General features: G+C 40.3%; 1 protein-coding gene across 1 annotated transcript; it reads left to right on the top strand.

Annotated features, from left to right (window-relative positions):
- Nucleotides 1-10,722: 10,722 nt before the first annotated feature.
- Nucleotides 10,723-13,778, top strand: LOC306991747 (patched domain-containing protein 3-like; the record flags this gene model as incomplete). Its single annotated transcript, XM_079599878.1, has 4 exons — nt 10,723-11,415; nt 11,725-11,852; nt 11,929-12,074; nt 12,151-13,778. 4 exons carry the CDS (start codon nt 10,723-10,725, stop codon nt 13,776-13,778), a joined length of 2,595 nt encoding a protein of 864 aa, XP_079456004.1.
- Nucleotides 13,779-19,911: the final 6,133 nt, after the last annotated feature.

Raw genomic sequence — 19,911 nt, 5'->3', positions numbered from 1 at the left:
CTTAGACAAGAAGTCCTGACGCTGAGGATATCAGGCTTCTGAAGGTTCCTTCGGGGCAGGGACGGTTTTGAGAAATCGTTTCTCCTCGGCGACCTCTGGGGTGCGACTCTTTGAGAAGGGTCGCAGCGCTGCCAGTTCGGTTGTTTCCTGCCGGTTCGCCGCTTCAGGGCACTGAGGTGTCAGCATTCCCATACGATCCTCCGAGGAGGGTCGTAGAACGGTCAGTTCGGTTGTTCCCTGCCGGTTCGCCGCTTCAGGGCACCGAAGTGAATGTTCAAACAAATCCAGAGGCCAGTCTCGAGCACACTATAGAAGGGTTTCAGAATTCAGTTCGGTTCTCGTCCGCCCAGATTTCTAGGGGTCCTCCCCACAGTGGTGGACCCCGAGCAGGCTCTGGTAATGGAGCAGGAAGTACTGACACTTCTGCAAAAGGAGCTATAGAAGGGGTTCCTCCTCCCAGCAGACAGTCAGGGTTTTTCAGCCGTTACTTCATTGTTCCGAAAGAGGATGAAGGGTTGCGTCCTATTCTAGATCTGCGTCAATAAAACAGCAGGTTTCAGAATCTCAAGTTCAAAGTATGCTGACGCTAATATGATTGTGCACAGATTCAGTCCAAGTACCGGTTTATCGCAATAGACTTGAAGGACGCTTACTTATCTACCCATCCTCATCACAGGAGGTTCCTGAGGTTTGCTTTCAGGGGCGAGGCATACCAGTATCGGGTTCTTCCATTCGGCCTATTTTTATCACCCCGCATCTTTACAATATGCGTGGATGCAGCTCTGGCTCCTCTGAGACTCCAGTGCATTCACGTATTATACTATATCGACGATTGGTTGATCCTAGCTCAATCTGACCATATGGCAGTTCGGCATCGAGATGTCGTCCTGTTTTATTTATAGATGTTGGGGTTGCGACTCAACGCCAAGAAGAGTGTGCTCCTCCCAGCTCAGAGGACCACTTTTCTAGGTGTGCTATAACGATTCGCCGTAAATGGGGTAAAACTAGGCCAGTCACTCACTGTGGAACAGTTTCAGACTGTTGGGTCTTGTGGCAGCTGCGTCCAACGTAATTACGTTTGGCCTTCTGTACATGAGACCCCTGCAGTTGTGGCTCAGGACCAAGGGGTTTTCTCCGAGGGGAAATCCGTTTTCACATGATCAAGGTCCCGCGGCTATGCCTACGTACCTCGGTCATGTGAAAGAACCTTGGTTCCTCGCCCAGGCCCAGTGTTGGGGGTTTCTTGTCGACGCATAATGCTATCGACAGATGCTTCCCTCACAAGTGGGGGGTGATCATGAGTGGTCACTCGGCGAAGGGTCTTTGGCAGGACCATCTTCCTTTTTGCACATAATTGGCTAGAAGTGATGGCGGTATTCCGAGTATCTCAATACTTCCTGTCAGACCCGAGAGGTCACCATGTGCCTGTCCTTTCGAACAACACACTGATGGTCTCGTATATCAGAGCAGATATCCTGTTGAGGCAGGGGCTGAGGCCCGGGGAATGGACACTTCACCCCGAGCTGGTGGAGCTCCTTTGGGAGAACTTCGGTAAACTCAGTCTTCCTTTTTGTATCGTTTATACAACGCATTGCCCTTTGTGGTTCTCCCCGACGCATCCAGCTCCGCTTGGACTGGATGCAAAGTACTAGGTGTGGTTGAGGCTACACATGTACGCATTTCCCGATATCTTTGCTCCCGGGAGTTCTGGAGAGGGTTTGCCGGGTAGGGGCTCATCTATTATTAGTAGCCCCATTCTGGCCGGCCCGAGTGTGTTTCTCAGACCTACTGTCCCTTCTAGATGACTCTCCCTTGGAGATTCCGATCAGGAGGGACTTAGCGTCCCAATCAGGGACACAATATTTCACCCTCTTCCGAAATTATGGATACTGTGGGCTCGGCCTCTGAGGGGGCCCAGCTCATAGATTCAGGTCTCTCGACCGAGGTCGTGGAGACCATACTCCAGTCTAGAGCTCCCTCTATGAGAATAATGAATATGCATTGAAATAGAAACTGTTTTCTGCCTGGTGCGGAGAACACCTTCTGAATCTTGTTATCTGCCCTGATGGTACAGTACTTGATTTCTGCAATGAATGTTTCTTTGCTGGGTTATCTCTGAGGAGAGATCCTTATTTCATCTTCTCCATGGTACATGAGGCTGAGGCCTGCACGTACTTGGATTTGCACCTGGTAGGGTGATAGTCTTTCTTCACCCCAGGCCGGGTTGTATTCCTAGGTCCCTTCTAAAATTGCGGGTCATTTGTGCTGCAGGCCTTCTGTCCTCCACCTAATATCCCAGATCAGGAAAAACTTAATCTGTGATGCCCTGTCCGGGCTTTGGATGCTTATGTCCACAGAGCTGCCCTGTGGCGTATATAAGAGCAATTATTTGTTTGCTTTGGTTTAACTAGTTAGGTTGCCCTGCATCTAAGACAGATAATGAGCAAGTGAGTAGTTGAGGCTATATCACTTGCTTATGAAGCAGCCGGACAGCCTTCACCTTTGGCTGTCCGGGCTCATTCTACGAGGAGCATGGCTGCCTCTATGGCTCTAATTTCGGGAGTTTCCCTTCACGACGTTTGTGATGCGGCAGGCTGGTCCTCGCCGCATACATTTGTCAAATTTTATGACTGAGACCTCTCCACTTCTGGGGCTAGGTTGCTTGCTTCTAGTGTGCGCAAGGACTTCACACAGAACGGGCACTTGTCATTATGGCGTAGTGGGTATGGGGTTCCCATTGCGTAAACACAGCGAGAGTTCCCTTGATAGGGAACGTCTCTGGTTACGTATGTAACCTTAGTTCCCTGAGAGTGAACAAAACGCTGCATTCGCCTGCCATACTTCCTGCATGCCCTGATTGACTTGCTTCAGGCTTATCAGAAGCTGTCACGCACTGCGTTCAGGGGTGCTTTATATAGTTTCCTGGTCTATGACGTCACCCGCCTTGCTCTTTCATTGGACTGATTAAACACGTGCTTCATGACGCAACACTCGGAGGTGTTCCCATTGCGTAAACGCAGCATTTCGTTCCCTCTCAGGGAACTAAGGTTACATACGTAACCAGAGACGTTATCTTGCCAAGAAAAATCTTTATTCGTATATGTCAGGAGAGAAACTTTGAGAAGATGTTGTATTCACGCCAGGTCTATGCATTTCCGTGTTTCTCTAAGGTGGTACAGTAATATTGAGCTTATATACATCACAGACAGACTTTCAGCTTCCATGTAAGGTAACAAAACATGTTGCTTTGAGCTTTCAAATTGGAACGTATATGTCATATGTACACATCATGCTTAAACATGTCACAATCCACTTCCAAATTAAGAACTATCCTTGTTGTTTACATTGGTGATATACTTGCATCAGTGGAAAATGTTACATTGTACACGCCTCTTAGCAGAATATAGCTTCCCTCTGTCTGACATGTGATCCTCACATGGATCATGCTAACTATAGTCTCTTCATGCATTCAAACACATGCATTTAAACTCCATAAGATAATACAACTGATTATGAATACCAATAAAGAATAATAATACAGATACATAATATTTAATAATGAAATTATATTAAAAGATTATATTAAAAGATGACATTTTAATCTTCACCCAGGGTGTTGTACTCTATTTATTTAAAGACTAACATGTACTTGTGTATCCACATCCTAGTCCTAAATCCTGTCTGTGAAAGCTAGCCTACATGTTGTATTAGGGTAGCGTACGCTGGCGCGTTTGGCTGCCGCTGCTCACCTGGCCTGTTGTTTGTTTGCTCTACCTGAAGCTGAAGTTGAAGTGAAGCTGACTATGTTTCTCACTGCTCGTCCTATCGGATTATAACGTGCATGGACGCTGCTCCCGACTGACTGAATAGTTAATCTCTCGAAGATACTGTTCTCACTCACCTATAATCTTGAACAGCCCGGGCGTACTTTTTCGCCCAGCCCAACTCGAGCCATCGACTACCCTGATGAGCAGATCATCCCTCGACGTGTGCGTGTGTAAGTTTCCCCTTCTCACTGCTGTACGCTGTGGTTTTTCTGTTTGGGCAGTTGGCTACTGATGTCTTCAATCTGGCTGTGAGTCCCGGGGTGTCCGAGGTTCATGTGGAGAAAAAATGCGTCCGTTTCCGACTCTCACCATTCTATGGATACTGTGGATTGTTACTTCTACTTGTGACTTTTCCAATTTGTCGCAGCAGAATATGTCTCTAACATACTCTGTGAAAGAACTCCGTGACTTTATGTCGCCATCTCTTCGTCTGACTGCTAAGGTGTATAAGCTGTGCACCGCCCTGGGCATTTCTCGCTCGCGACCCCGTTATGTGCATCGAGGAAGCCGTCGCATTTTCCTTACAAATCCCGGGAACTCTGATGGTACCATCTCCACAGTTGTCTCTATGCGGCCCACTGGCTCCTCGCCTAGGCATCGCTCTGCTAGAAGTATCGAGTATCGGAATCTTATCCTGCTTTGTCGCCTGTTTGCGAACTTCCAGTGACTCAGATTCCTGTGCGCTTGGCTCCTCGTTCCATCTCGGCTAAGACCGTCCTTTCCCGTGGTGGAGTGGATTCGGCGTGTCTCCGCTCACTTTGTTTTAATGGACATGTTTCTACTAGTTCAACAACTCGATCTTTGCCAGTTAAAATTGCTCTCATAAATGCCCGTTCTGTAGCTAACAAGACATTCATTCTAAATGACATTATCACATCGCACGAGTTGGACATTTTATTTGTGACTGAAACTTGGCTTCGTACTGGTGATTTATCCCCTTTCACTGAATTATGTCCTCCTCAGTGGGGTTTCCTAAATTCCCCAAGGATCTCTGGCCGTGGTGGTGGCCTAGCTACAATTTTTAAAAATATATTCAAATGCAAAATCCTTCCTGTAAAAAACTACTCCTCTTTTGAAGTTCAACTTTTTATACTTGCAAATTGTCTGCAAACACCCCTGTTATGTGCACTGGTCTACAGATCACCTAAAGCTACTTGCTGCTTTATACATGATTTCTCTGACCTTCTGTCTGCTTTGGCCATTCAGTCTGACAAGATGCTGATTCTTGGTGATTTTAATATTCATGTCTGTTGCCCAACTAAGCCGATGGTGAATGAATTTTTAGCGATACTTGACTCTTTTAATCTCACTCAATCAATTTGTGACTCTACTCATATCAAGGGACACACACATTGGACCTTGTTTTGTCATCAGGGATATCAGTCGACAAACTTGCTATCACAAATGTTGCTATCTCCGATCACTTTCTGATTGAATTTGAATTTTCTAGCCTTTTGTCCCTCCCCCCTCTTACGTTTTAGCTCGTTCATTTAACTCAGCTACAGCTTCTCTTTTCTCAAATTCCTCTAAGTTTGCTCTCCCTCCCTCCCTCTCTGCTGACTTGCCATCATGCACTAATATTGATGAGCTTGTCTCTAGTTTTAACCTGTCTTGTACTAATACATTGGATCAGATAGCCCCTGTAAAATTAAAACGAGTAAAGTCAAACACTTTAACACCTTGGGTGGATAGTTCCATACAAGTGTTCCGTCAAGCCTGTAGACAGGCTGAACGGAAATGGAAAAAAGATAAGCTTCAGGTCTCTTATGACATATTTCTGCAACATCTGAAAGCATATCAAGTCACTGTTAAAAAGGCAAAAGCTAATTATTTCAGTGAACTTATTAACTCACAGGCAAATAGACCCAAAGTTCTTTTTAAAGCTATCGACACATTTTTAAATCCGGCTAATACAGTTGATACATCCTTAACTTGTGATGAGTTTTCTGATTATTTTATCCAAAAATTGACCTTATCAGATCTAGCATCACAACCCAGGGTTGCATCTTAGTTACATCTTGCAGTCCTACCAATTTTCTCCAGCATTTCACTCCTCTGTCTTCCCCTGAGTTGTCTGAGATGGTTTCTCACCTTAAGCCTTCTTGTTGCCCTTCTGATATTATTCCCTTTCGTCTATTTAAAGAGGTCTTTAATGTCCTTTCTCCAATTGTGTTAGCTATAGTAAACTGTTCCTTATACACTGGTGTTGTTCCATCTGGTTTTAAGCACGCAGTAGTACAACCACTATTGAAAAAACCCAATCTTGACCCTAATGATCCTGGAAATTTCAGACCTATCTCTAAACTATCATTTATTTCTAAAATCCTGGAAAAAGCAGTTTTCAAGCAGATCTCCTCTTTCTTGACTAATTTTAACATATTGGATAAATTCCAATCTGGTTTCAGAGCTCTACACAGCACAGAATCCGCACTACTTAAAGTTTATAATGACATTCTTCTGACCATTGACTCTGGATCAAGTGCATTACTTATTCTCCTTGACCTTAGCGCTGCCTTCGACACTATTGATCATGGTATTCTTATTGATCGCCTGGAAAATAGTGTCGGATTACAGGGCCCTGTTTTACGCTGGTTTAAATCATACCTGACAGAGAGAACATTCTCTGTCAAACTGGGTGCTAAATCATCCCCTCCAGTGGATATTAAATATGGAGTCCCTCAAGGATCAGTTCTTGGTCCCCTGTTATTCTCCCTATACATGCTGCCCCTTGGCTCCATCCTTGAAAAGCACAACTTAAGATACCATTGCTATGCTGATGATACATTACTGTACTTACCCATTTCCCCTGGTTGTACTTCAGATATCAAAACAATTTTTAGCTGCTTGGAAGACATTCAATCATGGATGGCAGAAAATTTCCTCCAGTTGAATACCAAGAAAACAGAGATGATTTTATTTGGATCCCCCTCCACTACAAAACTCTGGAGTAATGCCCTTGGCCCTTGGTCATCTAATTTGCAGAATCTGGTCAGAAATTTAGGTGTCATTTTTGACAGTTCTCTTAATTTTAATAAACAAGTCAGCTCAGTCGTTAAAGGTAGTTTTTATCATCTTAGAACAGTAGCTAAGCTGAAGCACGTTTTATCCAAGAAAGATCTTGAAACAGTAATTCATGCTTTTGTTTCTTCACGCTTAGACTACTGTAATTCTCTGTACACAGGTCTAACTAAACATAATTTAAATAGACTTCAGTTAGTCCAGAATGCTGCTGCAAGACTCCTCACAGGCACCAAAAAGTGTGAGCACATAACCCCAGTTTTAGCTGAGCTCCACTGGTTACCAGTGAAATTCAGAATTGATTTTAAAATCTTACTTTTCGTTTTTAAAGCTCTACAAGGTCAAGCCCCTTTGTATATTTCTGAGCTTCTGTCTACCTACTCTGTCGTTAGACCACTCAGGTCTACAACCCAACAGCTACTTGTTATCCCCAAGACACGTCTTAAAACCAGAGGGGACAGAGCCTTTTCTGTAATAGCTCCTAAACTCTGGAACTCCCTCCCACTTCATATCAAGTCCTGTAATACAATTGTCAGTTTCAAGACAAATCTGAAAACACACTTTTACTCTCTTGCCTTTAATTCTCTGTAGAAAAATTGATGTGATATTTTATAGCTTTATAATTTGTTTTATTCAATTATTTAAGTGTATTCAATGAGTCTTGTACTCATCTTTATGTATTGTCAAGGCATATTGTTTTTTGCCTTTCCTGTTTTAACTTGTAAAGCACTTTGGGTCAACTGCTGTTCGGTTAACCCCCTGAGGTCGGCAAACGCGCGGGCGCGTTTTGCTCGTTTTTTTTTACATAGCAGCAAAATAGACCTAAAATACTCCGTCGGTTTTGGTCATACAGACTTAAGAAATATGAAAAAATAAGCTGTTAAATGTCTACTTTTTTATGTGTCCACTTACATTCGAAATAAAACATTGTGCTTTTGTAAAATAAAGAAAGTAAACAGGGAGTGCTTTATGCCTCTCCGTCTCCGTGAACTTTTTTTCTGAAGCACGTCTCTAAATTTATACAAATCTCAGCGAATACTATTCACTCAGACATGAGCTATATATCTCTATAATCATTTAAGTGTGTAGTTTTAAATTATCTAATTCAAAACTAAAACAAATATTCTCTGTTTATGTAATCTATATAAAAAGAGCGAGAGATCAGTCGTGCTCATTATCGTTCTGGCAGCTCATTACTCTGCTAATGTGACACGCCCATCGAGAGCGCGCCGCTATTCAAACGCAGATTATCTGAAGCAACACATGCAAACCAGTCAACGCCCACAACAGCTGGACAACACACTCGCTGTGAGGAATAATAATATCGTGATTATCCTGGAAATTTTACCTCAAACGTGCTGGAGTAGCCTAACAACGGGTCCAGCTGCAGATCATCAGTAAGTGCTTTGTTCTAATCGCGATATGAAATGGTGTCTGTAAACCGCAAAAGACTGTTTAAATTTGAATGGCGTTTCTGTGTTTGAATGAATGAACGGCACATGCTGTTGTTTACTCCAGTTCGCGCGTTTCTGTGTTTGAATGAATGAACGGCACATGATGTTGTTTACTCCAGTTCGCGCGTTTCTGTGTTTGAATGAATGAACGGCACATGCTGTTGTTTACTCCAGTTCGCGCGTTTCTCTGTTTGAATGAATGAACGGCACATGCTGTTGTTTACTCCAGTTCGCGCGTTTCTCTGTTTGAATGAATGAACGGCACATGCTGTTGTTTACTCCAGTTCGCGCGTTTCTGTGTTTGAATGAATGAACGGCACATGATGTTGTTTACTCCAGTTCGCGCGTTTCTCTGTTTGAATGAATGAACGGCACATGCTGTTGTTTACTCCAGTTCGCGCGTTTCTGTGTTTGAATGAATGAACGGCACATGCTGTTGTTTACTCCAGTTCGCGCGTTTCTGTGTTTGAATGAATGAACGGCACATGCTGTTGTTTACTCCAGTTCGCGCGTTTCTGTGTTTGATGAATGAACGGCACATGTGCATGTTGTTGTTTACTAGCCTACAGCTCGCGCGTTTCTGTGTTTGAATGAATGAACGGCACATGTGCATGCGTTTGTTTACTAACGTTACAGCTCGCGCGTGTCTGTGTGTGTGAATGAAATATCTATTGCCTACTGAAATGAGTAAAAATCGACTGAATACGTTGAAATAAAATGTCTTTGTATAAGCAACATATTAAACTGCAAATTAACATTTATGCCCTAATAAATGTTGGATAGATTATAAAGTTTGTACTGCCACATCAAAACCTAATTTCCAAGGTGCAAACAAAATCTTAAAAGGTCAATATAAGCCTTCTCTTTAAATTATTTTTGTGTTTTATTAGTGACAAATTTGGGGAGAGGATAGCCTACATAATCCAAAACTTTCTGAAAATACGAATGAGAATTAACTGCACAATTACTAGAAATGTTTACCTTGGATATTATACAATTTGCAAGCATACACAGTTTGTGGAAAAATACACTTTTTTTTCAAGATGTTTCCAACTCTGAACCAATTCTGTAGATGTGTGTGTATGTATGTATGTATGTATGTATATATGTGTGTGTGTGTGTGTGTGTGTTGTCTTTGCATTCTGTCTTGTGGCTCAGTGACACCTATGAAATGCTCATTAGTATGCAGCATTAGCGGGTCTTTGTCTTCAGGTGTGAATGAGGACATTATTCATGACCTTGTTGGATCATTCACGCCCACCTGCATATTGCCTTTCCAAACAAAAAGTGTCTTACAAAATTTAAATCAATCTATTGTTTAATGTGAACGATTAGCCCGGATGATTTTCAGATCATTTTGAAGTAAATACTCTAGCCGACAAGATCCATTAGTCAAAAGTATTGTGGAAATATGTGAAGTTGGTTGTTTGTGGTCTTATATCAGAACATTTAAGTTTGAGTTTTTTGAATAACCACGCATAAATAATATTCTCTCAAAAATGCAAACATGTACATACATGTTGCTCACATATTATGATAGTCATGTTCGTGCTAAATAGAGTGTAATTACACCTTTGCCATTAATATGTTTATAAGCAACTGAAAAAAATACAAATATCAGGTCATGTCAAAACATCTCAAGGACCCCAATAACACCTTAGACTCCAGAGGGTTAAATGTGCTATACAAATAAAATGACTTGACTTGACTAGTTACGGTCTCTTAAAGGTAGGGTAGGTCAGAATTGTCTAAAAAAAACTTTTATTCAAAGTTGTTTAAACTGTCTTTATATACCAATACATAATTAAAATGCAAGTACTCTGAAATAGAGAGTATAAAAAACTGAGTAACTCTAGTGTATTTAATCCTCAATAAACACAGCTCATTAATTCCATTCACTCCCACCTAAAAACGGGTGCGCGACTGCGCGCACTTGGGCAGAGCCAGTAATAGCGGCGGTAGTCATGGCGACGGAGAGTGACAGTCGCGCAAGCCAATCACGTGTTTCGTCCCGGTAGGAATTAATGAGCTGTGTTTTTTGAAGAATAAATACACTATAGTCACTCAATTTTTATACTCTCTTTTTCAAAGTACTTGCATTTTAATTACGTATTGGTATATAAAGACAGTTTAAGCCAATTTGAAAAGTTATTTAGACAATTCTTACCTACCCAACATTTAATATTGAAAATGTCCCAATAGTTAAGCATGCAGTTTCTGGCAGTGATGAAGAGGGCAGGTGACAGCAAGGAAGTTTGTTAATGAGTAACCTTATTTTATTAATGAGTAACAAATTATTCGTCAGTGTTCAGCTCTGCCTACAAGTACGTTCTGACAACATTGAGTCATTGTAGAAAGAGGACGTTTCTGGGGCTTTGAAAAAGAGCAAGAGATTCATTGTAGCCTGTTCAAGTGTATGGAGAATGGCGAAGTGTAAAACAGACTGCATCGAAAGGCCTTTGTCTCTGGTCTTTGAAAAACTCGGTTGTGTTGTTGGTAGACATCCATGGATGTTTATTTTATCAGCTTTATATGTGGCTGCTGCCCTTGGAGCTGGTTTCATCTTTCTTCACGAGAGGGAGGCAAATGATATTGAAGACCAGTTTACGCCTGTCAATGGACCTGCCAAGTTGGAGAGGGCGATTGTGGTGGAAAACTTCCCACAATCTGAAGAGTTTTCTCAGCTACGGCTTGCGTCTGATGGCACGTATGCCTCTTTCATCATCACAGGCTTGCACGGAGAAAATATATTAACTGAAGCAGTTTTTAATGACATTATAGTGCTAGACAGACAAGTGAAAAGTATAACGTCAGGAAACACTTTTGTAAACCTCTGTGCCAAAACAAAGGGAAAGTGCATGTCAAATGCAATTTTAGACATTATAAATTATATTGCTACTGAAATAGTTTCTTTAAACATAACATATCCGATGAATAATAACGTGTTTTTGGGAACAACCATCGGTGGCGTAGAGTTAAAGCCGGATAGTTCAGAGCTGACCAGTGCAAAAGCTGTTAGGCTTTTTTATTTCTTAGATGAGAAGAAAACAAAGGAAACCTTGTACTGGATTGATGGCTTTTTAAAACTCCTCTCAAACTATACAGAACAGAAAGCGGTAAGTAAAAATTAGTGCGATTTATATCTATAAGCATAGTGATACCTAGAGACCATTGTGTGTGTGTAAATGTTCCTCATATGACATTAATCTAACCATCTCCAGTAACTAAGTCAAGCACAAATTCATTTGGTCAACAGTTCCAATATTTTTTGAGAAAATGAACTAAATCTATGTACATTTACTTAATTTTTCTCCAGGCTATTCATGTCCTGTCATAATTTGCCCTAACTATTGCTTCAACATAATGTAACACATTCATGTGTATACAGTAACTATACTGAACTGTTATGCGTTGAATTTCTACAGGTCCATGTGTCTTACTTTACATCAATATCAAGACAAAATGAGTTTGAGACCAATTCAGACTCTGTGATCCCTCTCTTCTCTGTTACGTATTTCCTGGCCATTACCGTTTCAATCCTGTCTTGTTTAAGGTATTATAAAGAATTAAATCACATTAGCACATTTCTATCACTAGCTATGTCATTTATCCCTTGTCTCCTTCCACAGGCTAGACTGTGTCAGGACGAAGGTGTGGGTGGCTGTGTTCGGTGTGGTCTCCGCTGGGATGGCCGTGTTGGCCAGCTTTGGTCTCCTGCTCTTCTGTGGGATGCCGTTTGCCATGACCGTGGCCACAGCGCCCTTTCTGATTCTGGGTAAATGTCATTAATTTCCTCACCTTAGGTGTCTCACAGCTGGTGTTCACAGGCTCACCTCTCTGCTTTCCTCCAGGTGTTGGTGTTGATGACATGTTCATTATGATCTCCTGCTGGCAGAAGACTGAAGTTCATAAAGCCGTGGAGGTTCGTTTAGCAGAGACGTATAAAGAGGCCGGCATGTCCATCACGATCACCACGCTGACAGATGTGCTGGCTTTCTACATCGGCCTCATGACGCCCTTCCGCTCAGTCCAGTCCTTCTGCATGTACACCAGCACCGCTCTTCTGTTCTGCTACGTCTTCAACATCACCTTCTTTGGCGCGTGTCTCGCACTGAATGGTAGGAGAGAGAAAGGCAACAGACACTGGCTGACCTGCATGAAAGTCCCAGAAGCCACTGGTGATGATGGAGGCTGTTGTGTTGGTGGGGCGTATGATGAAAACACAGATAAGGAATTTGAAATGCCAATAGATTCATTCTTTAAAAACTACTACGGCCCTTTCTTAACAAGAGTGTGGGTTAAGGCGCTCGTGTGTCTGATCTATGCCGGGTATTTGGCCGCCAGCATCTATGGATGCTTCCAGATGCAGGAAGGTCTAGATCTGAAGCATTTAGCAGCAGACGGCTCGTATGTTGGTAGTTACTATGACAAAGAAGATGAATTCTTCTCTGCCTTTGGGCCCAATGTCATGTTGGTTATAAAGGATGAAGACTTTCAGTACTGGAACCCAAATGCTCGCAAAAGTCTTGACTTGTGTTTAGAAAATTTTCAAAATCTGACAGTGGCAAATTCAAGCATTTTGCCGATTTCTTGGCTTAGTGAATACATAAAGTTTGGACTGAACTTCGGTTTAAGTTTAAACATTGAAACACAATTCAAAAGCCATTTAACTGCATTTCTTACTCTGTCTGGTTTTAGTCAAGATGTTAATTTCACTAACAATCAAATCCATGCGTCACGTATGTTCGTTCAGACTGTGAACATCCGCACAGCGATCGATGAGAAGAACATGCTGAATGCGTTTAGAGAAACTGCAGAAAAATGTGGGAAGTTGCTAACCCCCGTTGATCTGATAGTGTACCACCCTGCATTCATCTATTTCGACCAATACGCCGTCATCGTCACTAATACAATCCAAAACTTAGTGGTTGCTACATGTGCAATGTTAGTCATTTCCCTCCTGTTGATCCCAAACCCTCTTTGCTCTCTCTGGGTGACATTTGCCATCGCATCTGTCATCGTGGGAGTGGCCGGTTTCATGGCATTCTGGGATGTTAGTTTAGACTCTGTGTCTATGATTAATCTTGTTATTTGTATCGGGTTTTCTGTCGACTTCTCTGCTCACATATCCTATGCTTTTGTGTCAAGTGAAAAATCCTCAGTGAATGAGAAAGCCGTGGATGCCGTCACTAAACTGGGCTATCCCATCATTCAGGGTGCCGTGTCCACTATCGCAGGGGTGGTGGTGCTCGCGGCTGCTGAAAGCTACATCTTCAGGACCTTCTTCAAAATCATGTTCTTAGTCATTCTGTTCGGGGCCGTCCATGGCATTGTATTCATACCGGTGTTCCTGACCTTCCTCGGCACTAGTAGTAACAGTCATGAAAAAGAAAATCTTCCAGAGCCCAGAGACCCAAACAAACTGCGAGTAAAGGCAGCCGTGATTAATGAATGTCCTGTTGATCCTGACTGTTACTGAGATTACTTTTCTGAAAAATTTCACCAGTAGAATTTATCAAGGTTCATTTCTGATTATACTATTGTGCTCTAGTTTCCCTGTGATGTTTCCCAGTTTAGTGCGATAGGTACCGTGACTGCATAGGACAAGTGGTTTACAAAATGGATGGATGAATATTTTTATTTTTGTTTGAGCTTAGCTCTATATGACACATATTTGACCATGCAAGTAAATGGCAATCATTGTGTTCTGTTCTTATGTATACACTGCATCTTACATGTTTTTGTGTATTTATTTTTTAATCAAATTACTTTTTTATTAAATATAATAAAAACATTTGTACTATATATATTTTATTATTGTCATCAATATTTTCAATGCACTTCTGTTTAATATGCACATCTATTTATTTTAACACGTCAATGCAAACACAACTTTTTAGCATTTTAAATCCTAATTTAATTTCAAGTACATTGATTAAACACATTACTGAACATTGGGAATTTTAATGATTGGCATTAAAAGATCTTGATCTCAACATAATTGTCACTGAAGTGAATGAGTGAGTAATTTATGACACAGTATATACATTAATGCATAAACCCCTCTGCCTGCCAGTAATGTTATCTCCTGGATGCCATGACATGTGAGCAGAGGCAATATTTCCTGGTCAACATTTCCTTGTTCCTGATCCTGGTAGAATGTAAATCAGCACTAATGCAAATCTTCATTCATTCATTCATTTCATTCATCCAATTAAAAAAAATTAGGGTAATAGTTCACATCTATATTTTATAACTTGAGTCAATGAAAAATAATTTACTTGCCCTAAACAATATTTTCTATGTCTATGAAAACTTTTTTATAAAACCTGGTACGAAGTATATATCTGTCATGTCACTTGTGGGGTTCGTGCTGGGTGGGGTGGGGTTGAGCATTGTGAGCTGGTGTGTGTGTGTTGTTGTGTTTTGTCGTGCTGTCTTTGATTGTGATATTTGCTCTGCTGTTTTGGTTCTTTTTTTTGCTTTGATGTACTGGAGGACCCCCTTGAAAACGAGATGTTTCATCTCAAGGGGTTAATCTTCGCAATATGTAAAAATATTTTGAAATATATATTAAAAATATATTTAAATATTTGATTTTGGCCGCTTTGTAATATTTTTCACATATATTAAACATGTGTAAATATATTTTTATTGTAAATATTTACATATATTTCTTTATTTTATATGTAAATACATTTATATATCAATCTATGTAAATATATTAATTTGCAAAATATGTGCATATATGAATTTCTAATATGTGTTAACATATTAGATTTCTTTATATGGAAATATTTACATATATTAATTTCCATTATATGTTAATATATTAATTTACAATATATGTGCATATATTAACTTCTAATATTTGTTAACATATTAGATTTCTGTATACTGTATGTAAATCTATTCTGAAACATAATCAAATATTCAGTGCTCCTTTTAGTATACTTCACATATATGTAAATAAACCTAAACATGTTTTCATATAATATATTCACATTTACTCCCACTTGATGCAAATAGTCTTCATATATGTAAATATTTTTGTTTACCCCAAGCAATTGTTTACCCCAAGCGTTATTTTACTCAAAAATGTATCATAAAACTGTTTCTTTTTTCTTGTTTTGGAACCTCAGTTCTGCCAACTTGGAATTAATGGCCTGGCCCAACTGTCCAACAGTTGCCTTTTCGTGACGTTTTATGACAGCATCTGCAAAACAATACAAGTCAGTGGTTATGGTTAAAGGCTTAGTTTACCTACAAATGCAAATTCTGTCATTATTTAGTCATCCTCATGTCATTCCAAATCCGTTAGACATTCCGTTCACACAAATGAAGATCTTTTTAAAGAAATCTGAGAGCTATCTCTCCCTCCATTGACATTCTACGCAACCATCACTTTCAAGCACCAGAAAGGTAGTAAAGACAAGTCGAGTGTTTTATTTGTGAAAAAAAAATATATATATTACCACTTTATTTACAAAATATTAATCTCCACTAGAGCAGCAAGGGCAGACGTTGCGTGAACGTGTGTTGGAGATTATTTATATGCAAATAAAGTGGCAAATTGTGTTTTTTTCACAAAGCACTGATGTCTTTACTACCTTTCTGGGGCTTGAAAGTGAGTAATTAATGACGAACAGGGTTTCAGCAGGTATCTTCAAATTAAATCTAATGCTTTTTAATGCCATACATGACGCATGACTAACCACAGACATTTGCTGTCAAATTATATCAAAAATCAACTCGATTAATCACACACATTAATCACACTTTTTTCTGTGATTAATCGCAATTAAAAACACTTAAACAACAATTGATCAACAAATGAATGTAGAGACAAAATGAAGAAAGTTTTTTTTAAATGTTTAATGGCATCTTTTTATGAATGAAGGCCAGCATCACTGATACTAATACAGCTATTGATATCTGGATAAAATTATTTCCCCCCCTAATTTTAAACATTAAGTTAGTATCGTGGCTTTATGTGCGGTCAGACACTTGGATTTGTCATTAGGGCCCGAGCACCGATGGTGAGATGACCCTATTGGATCTGCTCCATTTATTATTAGTAGTATTTGACCAAATCAAGCTCAAATTGAGTTACAAGGTTTTTCACCAGTCGGAGATATGTGTTTTGTTGGTCATCAGAAATGGTTTAAACTAGGGCCGGGACTTTAACGCGTTAATTAAGATTAATTAATTACACAAAAAAATAACGCATTTAATCACACTTATTTTTGCACCGCGGAACGTTTCTCACTGGATGAGTTTCGGCGGACCGATTATACTGGAGCACCAACTAGCGTTCATGACTTCAGACAACAACAAACCACAGTGAACATGAACGAAGAAGCTGACGAGACCGCTTTGATTGGCCCCGTGGATGGAATAGTCAGGGTTTCCAATGTTCTGAATGTACTTGAAAGTATTGTGTTTTACTTAAAAAAACAGTTTACAGAAGGTAAATAGGCTAACCTATAGGCTAACGTTACCTGAATTTATGAAATGTACGCTACTATATTTCTAAATATGCTATTACTACACTTAATGGCAAAAATTGCACTGGTCTGCTGGACTTGGTTGAACAAAAAATAAACAATATTTTGTTGCTTAAGCTTATGTATTCAGTCATTATTCAATGGTATACTAAAAATCCATGTGAAAATTTTTTACTTCTCACTGTTCTCAGGTCAAATATTTATATGCAATTAAAATGTGATTAATTAATTACAAAGCCTCTAATTAATTAGAATATTTTTTTTAATCGAGTCCCGGCCCTAGTTTAAACATGATGCAAGTTCTGCCATCTCTCTGTCAATGAAGTCCATTCTAAAACGTGTCTGAAAATAAACTAACTCAGCGAATATTAGCCACACTTTCATGAGAGATGTCTTTATAAAGCTTGGAATGTCTACTTTTAAATCAAGTAATTTTATATCAAAAACAAATATTCTCATTTTATGTAATCTGTATGAAACCATGGAGATGTACAGTTTTTTCGTTCTCCCTTCATCTTTAATGAGCTGAGGCCGCTATACGCCAGGTGCTATTCACATGGTAATAGTTTAGGTGATATAGCAGTGATTTTGTGGCTCCTTGATCGATTGCTCCTGTCTGCCTCGCTGTGACTGCTGCTGCTGTGAGTTTGTTTGCTGCGTCTAAGCCTCGTATTAGCTTCGTATTTCTTTCTGTTTTGAACCATCATTTATTATCGTTTCTAGTTGTTTATACTACAGCTTACCCAACACGTCAGATTAACCTGACATTGCTAGCTTCCGTTATTGTCAGCACAACACGCTAACTCGCTAGCCTTTTAACGCACCACCCGTGCGCTCAGTTATTTATTTTTCTCGCGCGCGCGCGCCTTTGAGTTCATAAAAGCCCAGGTGAGTAAGAATCAGTCAACAAACACGGTGAGTAATGTCTTCTCCTGTTATTGTCACCTGCACTTCATGTCACATGTTTACCATAGCCTTCTCTGTCGGCAATATAGGATTTATATGTGATAAATGCAAGGAGACAGTCAGGCTGACGGAGAAGATTTCAGAACTAGAGACACGCATCCAAACTTTAATCGAGAATAGTAAGAAGAGTGCTAGAGCTTTAGATACTATTTTGGATGCGCCTAGCCTAGTTAATTCTTTACATGAGTCGGTTCCGGCTGAAGTAGAGCCCGTGCAGCAGGGCAGATGGGTGACAGTGAGGGATCGCTCTAGTCGCGGATCAAAAAACACTTTTCCGTTCCGATAACAAATCGATTTGCCCCGCTCAGTGAAACACCCACTGAGAATTATTCTGATTGTGCCCTAGTTATTGGCGATTCTATTACACGGAACGTGAAAATAGAGACACCAGCCACCATAGTCACATGTTTGCCGGGAGCCAGAGCGCCTGACATCAAAGCAAATTTGAAAGTGCTGGCTAATGCTAAACGTAAATTCTCTAAGATTATTATTCACGTCGGCACTAATGATGTTCGACTCCGCCAGTCGGAGATTACCAAAATTAATATTAAAGAGGTGTGTGAACTTGCAAGTACGATGTCAAGCACTGTAATTTGCTCTGGCCCCCTTCCTGTTCGCAGGAGTGATGAGATAGTTAGTAGATTGTGTTTACTCAATGGCTGGCTGTCTGGGTGGTGTCCACGAAATAATATAGAATTCATAGATAATTGGAAAAGTTTTTGGGGCAAACCTGACCTGTTGAAAAGAGATGGTATTCATCCCTCCTGGGATGGTGCTGCTCTTCTCTCTAGTAATTTGGCTCATAGTCTTAGAGATAAAACATGACAATCTGGGCCTCAGGTCAGGAAGCAGACAGACTGGCTTAACCGACCGTCTGCTAGCGGCCTCACGTCACCAAGGTCAGATAAATCCCATCACATAGAGACTCTTTCACCTAGATATCATCATATAGAGACTGTGTCTGTTCCCCGAACTTGGAAATCCAAAAAACGTTCAAACCCATCTAAGGTTAAAAATGTAATTGATGTTCAACAAATAAAAAACAGATATAATACAAATGAGCAAATGATAAAGCTTGGGTTGCTGAATATTCGATCTCTTACTTCAAAAGCGCTAATAGTTAATGATATGATTACAGATTATAACCTAGATGTGCTGTGTTTAACAGAAACCTGGCTAAAACCAAACGATTACATTGCTTTAAATGAGTCAACCCCACAAGATTACGGTTATAAACATGAACCTCGTCTGAAACGCAAAGGAGGAGGTGTTGCTGTAATTTATAGTAATAATTTCAAAACCACTAAAAAATCTAGTTGTAAATATAATTCTTTTGAAGTGTTGGTGCTTAATGTAAAAATATATAGTGTAAACGATAAATCACGTTTGAAAATTCTGCTGGCTACTGTATACAGGCCACCAGGGCACCATACAGACTTTATCAAAGAATTTGCGGACTTTCTATCAGAATTAGTATTGGCTGCAGATAAAGTACTAATTGTTGGTGATTTTAATATACACATAGATAATGAAAAAGATGCATTGAGATTGGCATTTATAGACATTGTAAACTCAATTGGAGTTAGACAACACGTGTCAGGACCGACTCATTGTCGTAATCATACTCTAGATCTAATACTATCACATGGAATAGATGTTGATGCCGTTGAAATACTGCAGCAGAGCGATGACATCTCAGATCACTATCTAGTCTCGTGTAAATTACATTTAGCCAAGGCTGCAAAGCCGACTCCGTGTTATAAATATGTTAGACCGATCACTTCTGCCACTAAAGATTGCTTTATCAATAATCTTCCTAATCAGTTTCATCATCTCATCATCCCGGATAGCTTAGAAGAACTTGATATTGCAACAGAAACTTTTAACTCTCTCTTTTCCAGCACTTTAGACACAGTTGCTCCGCTGCGCTTAAAGAAGATTAAAGAACATAGTCCAGCGCCGTGGCACAACGAGCACACTCACACACACACACACACACACACACACACTCACACACACACACTCACACACACACACTCAGGCCCTTAAGAGAGCAGCCAGAAAAATGGAGCGCAACTGGAAGAAAACAAAACTAGAGGTGTTTCGGATTTCATGGAAGGAGAGCTCGATTGCTTACAG

Source organism: Phoxinus phoxinus, assembly GCF_949152265.1.
Source record: "Phoxinus phoxinus genome assembly, chromosome: 23".
NCBI classification, from domain to species: Eukaryota; Metazoa; Chordata; class Actinopteri; order Cypriniformes; family Leuciscidae; genus Phoxinus; species Phoxinus phoxinus.
The sequence above is the reverse complement of the archived record's forward strand: the minus strand, read 5'-3'. Positions and strand labels throughout refer to the sequence as shown.